The 10,068-nt window shown below is 35.6% G+C and overlaps 1 protein-coding gene across 3 annotated transcripts; it reads left to right on the top strand.

Annotated features, from left to right (window-relative positions):
* The first annotated feature begins 132 nt into the window (after positions 1–132).
* On the top strand, positions 133–9,211 carry LOC134260503 (uncharacterized). Of its 3 annotated transcripts, none has more exons than XM_062743057.1 (7): positions 133–221; positions 3,709–3,797; positions 4,044–4,100; positions 6,349–6,380; positions 7,980–8,141; positions 8,742–8,852; positions 8,973–9,211. In XM_062743057.1, exons 1-7 carry the CDS (start codon positions 142–144, stop codon positions 8,994–8,996), a joined length of 555 nt encoding a protein of 184 aa, XP_062599041.1. In that variant the 5' UTR covers positions 133–141; the 3' UTR covers positions 8,997–9,211. The 3 variants fall into 3 exon arrangements, with proteins under 3 accessions (XP_062599041.1, XP_062599040.1, XP_062599042.1); XM_062743056.1 differs by having other exon boundaries at positions 4,029–4,100; XM_062743058.1 differs by lacking the exon at positions 4,044–4,100.
* Positions 9,212–10,068: the final 857 nt, after the last annotated feature.

Here is a 10,068-nt window from a genome sequence, read left to right as displayed (position 1 = left end):
AGCATATAGATTAATTTACATCACAGATCATTGATTTATTTGTTGTTAAGTTAGTCACAGGGGTTAATTACTATTAGTTTTATTTTTGATCAAAGATCACTCATATTAATTGTTTATATTTCTTTTCAGTTTAGTATCATAATGGACGTACTTTATGATATGTTGGGAATGATCGAACAACACAGAAGAAGTAACGGCACTCAAAGTTCTACACCCCAAAGGTAAAATACTGCCCGCTACCAATGGCACTCAAATTTCTACCTACGGCACTCAATGTTCTACACCCCAAAGGTAAAATACTGCCCGCTACCAATGGCACTCAAAGTTCTACCTACGACACTCAATATTTTACATGCCAAAGGTTAAATACTGCCCGCTACCAATGGCACTCATAGTTCTACCTACGGCACTCAATGTTCTACATCCCAGAGGTAAAATACTGCCCGCCCCCAACGCTACTCAAACTTCTACACCCCAAAGATATAATACTACCCGCTACCAACGACACTCAAAGTTCTACACTCAAACTAAAGTGCTGCCTGTTAAAAACGGCACTCAAAGTTCTACACTCTTAATTAAAATAGTTTGCCAACTAACAGCACTCTAAGTATGTTTTAGTCCCTCGTAAAATACTGTATACAGGGTTATTTTCGCCCCGTTTTATTTTCGCCCTTTCACACTTGGAAACAATTTTGCCGTGTCTTAAATTCGCCCAGTTACAACTCTGTTTAAGAAATCATGCTGTGAATTTTAAATTCACCATCTGTGGCTAAGGCGAAAGGAGCGAAAATAAACCTCAACTCACCTCTCCTACCCTCTTTGTGCCCACCGGCACATAAGGCCCTAATACACTGCCTCCACGAGCCTCTGTCTTTGGCCTCGCTGACGCCCAGCTATTCCATCCCAGTTGTCTCTCTTGCTCCGGGGTCCTTCTCCAAGTTGTTTTTGGCCGGCCTACTTTTCTCTTTCCCTCAGGATGCCATGGTAATGCGGTGGTAGATATCCTGTTGTTATCCATCCTCAGTACATGGCCAATCCAATTCCACTTCCTGGGGGTTATTATTTCACTTGGTCTAGCCGTCTTTGTTCTATGATGGAGTTCTTCATTTGACATTTTCTCAGACCATCTTACTCTTGGATCTTTCTGGGGCATCTATTCTGGAATGTGTCAATTTTCTTTTTGTCTCTCTCCAATATTTTCCATGTTTCACTTCCATACATCAGGACTGACGGAACAAAGCTGTTAAATAAATTTACGTTTGTTTGGATAGAAAATTTTGATGAGCTCCAGATTTTTCTGAGACTTCCAAATTGGGACTTAGCTTTTCCCAGTCTGTTGGTAATGTCGATCCTCGTCAGATCCTTTTTTTTTGTTATCACACCTCTAAGGTAAGTAAATGTTTCTACATCCTCCAGGTCTTGCCCATCAATCTTGACTGCCTCTTTTATGTCAGTGTTGAGCTTCAATACTTTGGTTTTCTCGATGTTTATTCTGAGGCCAGCTTGTCTACCAATTTCATTAAGTCTTTGTGTCTTTAGCTGGATGTCTTGAAATTTTGAGGAGAGTAAGACAAGATCTAATACGAGTTTCACCATTCTGACCAGTTTGTTTGGGATGCCATAAAACTTCATGATAGACCAAAGGCTCTCTCTCTGTGAATGGAATCAAATGACCTTTCAAAGTCTACATAATTTTCAAACAATGTTGAATTCCATTCAGTGCATTGTTCTATGATGTTATGGAATGTAAATAGTTGTTCTGTTGTACTCCTCCCTCTTCTGAAGCCAGCTTTTTCTCATGCATCTGCTTTTCCACTCAATCTTGAATTCTTTGTAGAACTATTCTGGAGAATACTTTGCTTGACACAGAAAAAGTGTTATACGTCTATTATTATCGCATATCGATCTATCACCTTTCTTTGGGATTTTCACTATCAGGCCTTTACTCCAAACCAATGGTATACCGGTAGCTTCTTGTTTCCAGATTGTTGAAAATAGTTTTTCCAAATATCTTGCTGTTGTCTCTGCGTCTGCTTTTAACATTTCAGTTGTTTACCAATACCAGGTATGCTCCTCCAGCTTTTCCATTCTTCAGTTTCTTGATAGCTTTGACAATTTCCTCCTTCCGTCTGGGACTTGTATCCATCTAATCTAATACTTGTTCTTCGCTTTCAACTTCTAATTGATGTTCGGGTTGTGGGCGGTTTAATATTTCTTGAAAGTGCTCTTTCCACCTTTTCTTTCTTTCATCTTGACTGCTCAGGATCTTGCCCTCTTCATCCTTTATTGCTGTTGTCATGCCTTTCTTCTCGTTACTTAGCATTCGAGTTATCTCATACACTGTTTTCATTGGCGAAAATAAAACGAGGGCGAAAATTTACATGTATACAGTACTGTTTGCTGACCAATGGCACTCAAAGTTCTAGGCCCTATTAATAAAAAAAATACTGAACCGCACTCAAAGTTCTACACATCATAACTAAAATACTAGGCCCTAGTAGTAAAATACTGTATGCCTACCAACGACACTCAAAGTTCTAGACCCCAATAGTAAAATAATGTTTGCCAACCAACGACACTCAAAGTTCTAGGCTCAAATAGCAAAATACTATTTGCCAACCAACGTCACTCAAAGTTCTAGGCCCCAATAGTAAAATAATGTTTGCTAACCTACGGAACGCAAAATTCTAGGCCCCAATAGTAAAATAATGTTTGCCAACCAACGGCACTCAAAGTGCTAGACCCCAATAGTAAAATAATGTTTGCCAACCAACGACACTCAAAGTTCTAGACCCCAATAGTAAAATAATGTTTGCCAACCAACGACACTCAAAGTTCTAGGCTCAAATAGCAAAATACTATTTGCCAACCAACGTCACTCAAAGTTCTAGGCCCCAATAGTAAAATAAATTTAATGTTTGCTAACCTACGGAACGCAAAATTCTAGGCCCTAATAGTAAAATACTGTTTGCCTACCTACGGCACTAAAAGTTCTAGGCCCCAATAGTAAAATACTGTCTGCAAAACAACGGCACTCAAAGTTCTTTATACACCCAAAATGTAAAATACTGCCCGCAACCAACAGCACTCAAAGTTCTAAGCCCCAAAGGTAAAGAACTGCCCGTCAATGACGGCATTCAAAGTTCTCTCCATAACTTAAATACTCTTGGTAACCAAAGGCACTCAAAGTTCTAGGCCCTTATAGTAAAATACTGTTTGTCAACCAATAGCTTTCAAAGTTCTAGGCCCCAATGGTAAAATACTTCCCAAAACTGTCCTCATGTCTACCGAGTTCTTATGTCATAAATATTGTAATTAATAGTAAAAATCGGTATGAGTATGTATGACATAAACAAAACAAAAGGGCCATGGGACACACAAAACTAATCAGATTGAATTCTGACCAATGAATGTGATTTTTTAATCATCATTGTCACCAAATCAAGCTTAAAGACCACGATTTCCGCAATATTTTCCCTATAATGTACAATGTTGATTTAACAATAACTACCCAAGCTAAAAAGAATTGCATATGTCTGTTACTCATCAAGGTACACTTGCATATCAAAATGCAGTTCAATATCTGCAAGCGTTTAGAAAAAAAGGGGTTTAAGTGTGACTGACTTTCAGTTTAACAAACAGACGGACAAACAAAGAGAAGCCTATTCACCATTAAGGGACTAATTTAAACTGTATCATTTAATTTAGGGAAAGATTGGCGCCATCCGGGGGCAGTGACAAAAATTTGCTGTTTGTTGGTAACTCTTCACCCTCTGGTATCCAGAAAAGCCGAACAGGTTAGTTGAGTTTTTTAGTTATTATCCAAGTGATTCTTATTTTAGGCTGATAATTCTAAAAGTCAACTGCGCTATAGTTCGCTTTATTTGTCTTGGAAACATGATTGAACATTGTAAATAATTGAATTACCTATAAAGATTTTAAAATATTTATTATTGTGAACAAAATACTTTGTGTGTGTGAGTGTTGTCATGGCTACTGATTACCAGACCGTGACCATATTTGTCTAGTTCTCCCTTTCCCAGAATGCTCCATTTCATCACTGACTAGAGGCAGGCTCTCCCGAAACTCCAGTCAGGAAGGTAACACGCGACCTTTCCCGTAGAGAATGCAGAACTGTAGAACCAGATAAACTAGCTCAGTTGCTTGTCCGCCTGCTTTGTGCTGGCGTGTAGTTAGAATAGATTTTTATTTATTTCTCGGAAATTTGATTCTTAAAAGCTTGATTATGTATTTTAGAGGAGCATTATGAATGCATGATTACCTGCAATATTTGGATATGTTATAGGCATTAGTAAAAATAGAATTTCCTTTACAAAAATATTATTCCTTTGTCATTATATATCAAATGGCGTGTTCGAGTGGTATTCTCCTCTTTCTTATGAAGAATTGAAAGAAAAATCTCGGCAATGTCAATGTACACAGGTATTCACATTAAATCAATGTTCATAGTGGAAAAGAATACATCATCTTTATTCATAATCATGTTATGGTAGGTTGATTTATACACTTGGGTCATTTAATTTTCTTGCAGAATACTAGGGCGAGTTGAAATTTCAAAATCTTGCAAAGTATCTTACAATTATACATATGATTTCGAGAATATACCATGTTATTATTGTCAATTATATAAAGTATATGGTTAAGATGAGATTCTACTCATATATTCAGAATATTGTATTTAGAAATTACAGGAATTTTCGTAATTTAAGAAAACAAAATCACTCTGTTGTTTCATCAATAAGACTAAATTTGATCGTTTTATTTTAGGAGCAAGGCCAGGTCAAGGTCCTTTTCCTTTACCTTACTTAAAAAATTAAACGTTTTTCTTTCTGCATAAAATGGTGTAACCATATAATGCCTTTCTGTTAAAACTTATAAATAAAATTGACATAAATTACATGGATTACATTCGCACGTGAAAATTTTGTTCCTTTACAATGGTGTTCATAATTCAATCCGTTTGTAAGAGAACATTTTTAGGACCTTTTCAGAGTAACTTTGTGATTGAACTAGAACCCATTATATTGACAGAGATGTGCCCTGTAAAATTTTTTGATTAAGCATTCTTAGTTTATATTTTAGATATTTTTGAAATCAATATTTTGATATTTTTAAATCTAAGTTTCCATTATTACATGGATTTATTTTTTACCGAGACCTGTGATGTGTTTATAAAGTACTCCATAGTTTGATGAATGGTGTTGTGGTTGTAACCTAGTTTATACTAATCTGTCAAATACTTCAAATAATTAAGTTACGGTTTGAGGTACGATTCTTCTCATATTTCTTGTATTCAAAAATTAATGAAATTTTCACAGAATCAAGAAGACAATATTACAAGTGATGGTATCAGTGAAATTAGAATTGACCGTTTTATATTAGAGACAAGTTCAGGTCAAGGTCATTACCTTTTTCCTGGACATTAATAATAAAAAAAATTATTAATGCCTATTATGCGATCCCTACTTGTATTGCAAAAGATTGATTGATTTTCTTTTTTCATCAAAAGATATTACCATAAAGGGCCTATAAGATGATATTACCAAATTGAAATAAATAATTTAACTAAAATGGTTATTGGCTAATCCGAAATTTCTCTATTTCTTCAATTTTTCAGATATATTAGTTATTTTTATATGCTTCCTATATTTAAAATTTTCTCATTTTCACATATGGTAAAGTTGTCACATAAAGATACAAAATGATACAAAAAAAAAAGTTTTGAAGAGAGAAAAAAAATACTTTTTACGGATTTTTGGCTCAAATCTGTATTCAAATTGGAAGTTTATTAAGCTAACATAGTTCTAGTTTGTTTGAAAAATCATATTTATTTGATATATTTAAGAACTTTAGTCCCTTATTATTAATTAAACTTACATTTGAAAAGTTCTTAAAGTCTTTGATTGTGTAAAAATTATAAATTGGACTCACTGTTCTATAATAATTTTGAGAAGCAGAAAAGAAGATATTTTTATACGCCACCATTCCGCCAAGTATATAGTCCCTGCAAGTTTTTAAACGTATAAATTGTACATTTGTGATGAGGAAAGAAAAATATGGTCTTTTAAATCTCTTACACCTAAATATATAAGACGTATAAGTAAGTGAACTTTGAATATATCATCAAGTCAGAAACCAGAGAAGAATCACACCTTAAGATTTATTTTCTAGCATAAATTCTCAGATTTTATGAATTTTAACTTATTGATTATAGGTGAATGTTATTTTGATGTTTCAATACTATGCAATTATTAAGAAAAAAAAATAAAATTATGATACAGATTTATATAATCGTGAATTGTAAAATACTCTTGACTTTTTTTCCAGCGCCTAACAGTCCGGAGCTCTCAAAGTTAAAGGTAATAAGATAAAATATAAATATATAATATCATATCATAAATTATACAGAAAATTACTCTAGGTTTAAAATGTCTAAAACATATTAAGGATTACTAGGTAGTTTGTTGTTTCAAAGAACAATAATTCAAATATAGATGCAGTTTGAACTGTCATCAAAGGTCAGTCTGTCTGATGTGGAGATTACTAGTATATATATGTCAATGAACAACAACAATCGACATATTCAGTGTCAGAACAGTCATGGAAGTTTAAAGTATAACAGATAATCGGCATAATATATTCCGAGTATAATCGGTTTTTCTACTAAAGTAGGCTACTGACAGATAAGTTGGTGTTACACGGATTTCAAGCCAGTATTTTGTAAATTCTTTGATCATTACAATGAGCTTAATATGTTGACGGTGCGACCGTTAGAGCGAGCGCAAACTCTTCTATTGTTTTCATTTAGATCGGGCTCGTCAAACCGCACGTGACATTTTGTGCGTCTAGACTCTGACGTCACATGACGTCGTATGTAAGTTACATATACCAAGAATAAACTGAACAGTGCTGAAAGTTAATGAAAAAAGTTACGTTTACTATTTATCTTCAATATTTATCCATTTAATCAAGGCGAGTAAACTTTTTGTTGAACATTTGCCGTCATTCTCGCGAGAACGCAGCTTTACTAAGTGATGCATTATGGTTCAAAATTACTGCGGCAAAAAATTCTAAAGAATGAATGTGCAGTAGTCCGAATTTTCTCGTCGCCCAGGCGTTGTCGTTAGAGCTCGCAGTTACGAGCGTCGCTTCGCGACGCTCGCTGCGCTCGCTATTATCAATAATTACATACGTATATCTTATCACCGAGTCGTGTTTTGATTGACTTGTTTCATACCAATCGTTAGACCTTTGTATTTATACTGAATTTGACTACAGAATGTTCCGTCTACATGATCGATACATAGGGCTCACAGCGGGTATGACAGGGGATGCTTACTCCTCATAAGCACCTAATCCCACCTCTGGAGTTTCCAGGGTCCCATGTCTATTTCCTCTAGATAGATTTTTATTGCTTTCAAGTTTTTAAAATCGATCGGTCACTGTTCCTTATCGTCACCCTAATCAATCATAAAGGGGGAAGTATACTCAGTATTTGTTACTATTAATCGAGCTCATGTTCTATCCTTGCTGCAAGTTATGTTTTCATTCCAATACAACTTGGTTATTTTTGTAGTCAGTTTACTACATAATATTTACATTTCCAATGTCTTTGTCCGAGATAAAATTACCAAATGTAAATGTACTTTATTTCTCCATCAATGTATTGGCGCGGTTCCAAAAAAACCACGTGCAGGGCGGGACAAACAGCTAGACAGAAGCAGGGCTTGGAGCACGTGGACTGGCGGAATCAAAGCATGTAAATATAAGGAATAACTGTCAGATTTTTCAATTTTATGAAGATGATCAATCGATTGGCTTGCGTGATAATTTTATGCATAAACGCCTTCACTTCATGAAATCGAAAAATAAGACAGTTAATATTCCTTAGATATGTAAGTATCGAGAGTTGCTTTAATTATTGCGTAATGTCATTGCGTAAAATATAATTATTACAGGAAAAGGAAATGCTGACGGTGTCTAGCAAGGAACCACTGCGGAGGTTCAGCTTAGTGCCGCCAGGTGGCGGTACCCCCGCCATTAATCTGACCCCGGATGATGGGGGATACATAGATAGAAACCGACGGCCGAGTCTCCAGAACATGGGGCAGTATAACCACGTAAGGACATAAAATTGACAATGCTTAACACGTTGAACAAATCAATCTGAAACATCCACAACTAATGAGCTTTATAAGGCTAAATACTGCGCTTAATTTGTTGTCCAAGAATTGTGAACTGCATGGTCGTTTTATTTGTTTCTATTTTATTCAGTGTTTAATACTCGTATTATTTCTTGAAATAATGTAAATATTTTCTTCATGCACGCTTCAGAACTGTCATTTTTGTATTGGTATTGGAATATTATAGCTGGAACAGTCCTTCCATTTACAGTGAAACTTTTCTAATCCGGATCTTTTGTATTCCAATATCCTTTAACTCCTTTCACTAACATTAGTTGATTAAAATGTCTGATCCAGAGAATTGTATTATGTCCGGCTGATATCTTTGGAAACAGGGGTTTCTAGATTAAATTAAACAAGTTTTACCGTATATTGAACCTATGCCAAATAAGACAAGAATTCTTCCTTTGGAAGTTGGATATTACAAAAATTGTTTGGACATTGGCCAATGGCTTCATTGTATCTTTGTAATGCAGGAATATTTTGTTTATTATTTGTAACTCAAAAACAATTTTTAATTCAGCATTTATATCGTAGGACTCGGAACGCTGTGAGCGGAAAAGTAGCACCGGAAGTCTGTTTAGTTTTTCTGAACCCAGACATACAGCGCCACGGCGCGGTAGTTTCCAGGCGTTAGGGGATACTGTGGTAGGATATTTATAGATATTATATTTACTTTAATCGGTTAATGTTGCCTTTTTTTCTCTGATAATTGAATTTGTGCAGCCGTTGAATGTCATGATTTTTAATCTGTTGACTCCATTGTAGATGCAGCTTTTCTCTAGTAAATAATGAGGCTTCAAGATGATTTTCATAACGGTGCAGGAAAAAAAGCTTCATTATTTGTGGGACTTCATTCATTCTTCTTTGTTACTCAAAGAAGGCGCCGAATATTGCCATACTGTAAATTACGATGCTTTAATCGATTGATATATTTATGTGTGTATTTTACATATTGTTCAAAATATAATTCCTGTTTTGTACAGTAAAATATTTATTATATACAATTGTGTTAATTTATTTCATGGACAAATAACGTGAAGCATAGAATTTGAGATGGACATAAAAAGGGGAGAAGTAAACACTGTTTAGGAGTTCATCATAAAAATTCTTTTCACTTTGTTCCTGCAATACCTTCAGTAGGAGACGATGAGTGACCTGTATATACTGAGCCTGGGGTGCCACTGGGAAGGACAGCAGGTCTACTGCACTATCAACTGTCTAACTCCAATACGGCATGCGACTTTGTCCAGGAATTAAACAAGGCCGCCATATTCTGATTCGCCTAGGAAATGAACCTTCTTTGTTGCAGATTTGGGTTGTGTTTTGTTGTTGTGCCTCTTGGCTTTAGACTTTTCATACATTTCTAAGTAAGACGACTTCTTCTGGAGAGGATTGCTCGTTATTGGTGGCAGTTTGTCTGGCTTTTTGATGTGAACACCGGAGTTATTATCTAGTCGTGGCCGGACATTTATGGCTGGCAGTGCCCCGTCCAGTTTCTCTTGTTGCTCTATCTTGGTCGCGTGTTTGAACCACACGTCGTTCACGATGGACTTGATTTCCTCTTGATCCTTGATGTAAGCGGCTGACTCTTCGTCCAGTTGATGGTTATATGACGTACACATTCCTACAGAACAGATGCAGAGATGCTATTACACGACACACAAACAATCCTTAGACACAGAAAAAGAAAGAGGAACAATTGCATGACAAATTCCTTAAAGCCAAAATGAGAGACGTAATAAAATGATCCATCTAGAGACTTGATACCGAAGGATACATAGGTCAGAAAAACAGAGAAATGGAGATGTGAAAACACACAGTTCTGAAACCCCGAGTAGAGACAATTACATGGCATACACGG

The sequence above is a fragment of the Saccostrea cucullata genome, unplaced genomic scaffold (assembly GCF_032062105.1).
Source record: "Saccostrea cucullata isolate Sc308-1 unplaced genomic scaffold, CSIRO_AGI_Scuc_v1 ctg18519, whole genome shotgun sequence".
NCBI lineage: Eukaryota > Metazoa > Mollusca > Bivalvia > Ostreida > Ostreidae > Saccostrea > Saccostrea cuccullata.
Note: the sequence above shows the minus strand (reverse complement) of the source record. Positions and strands in the feature narration are given on the sequence as shown.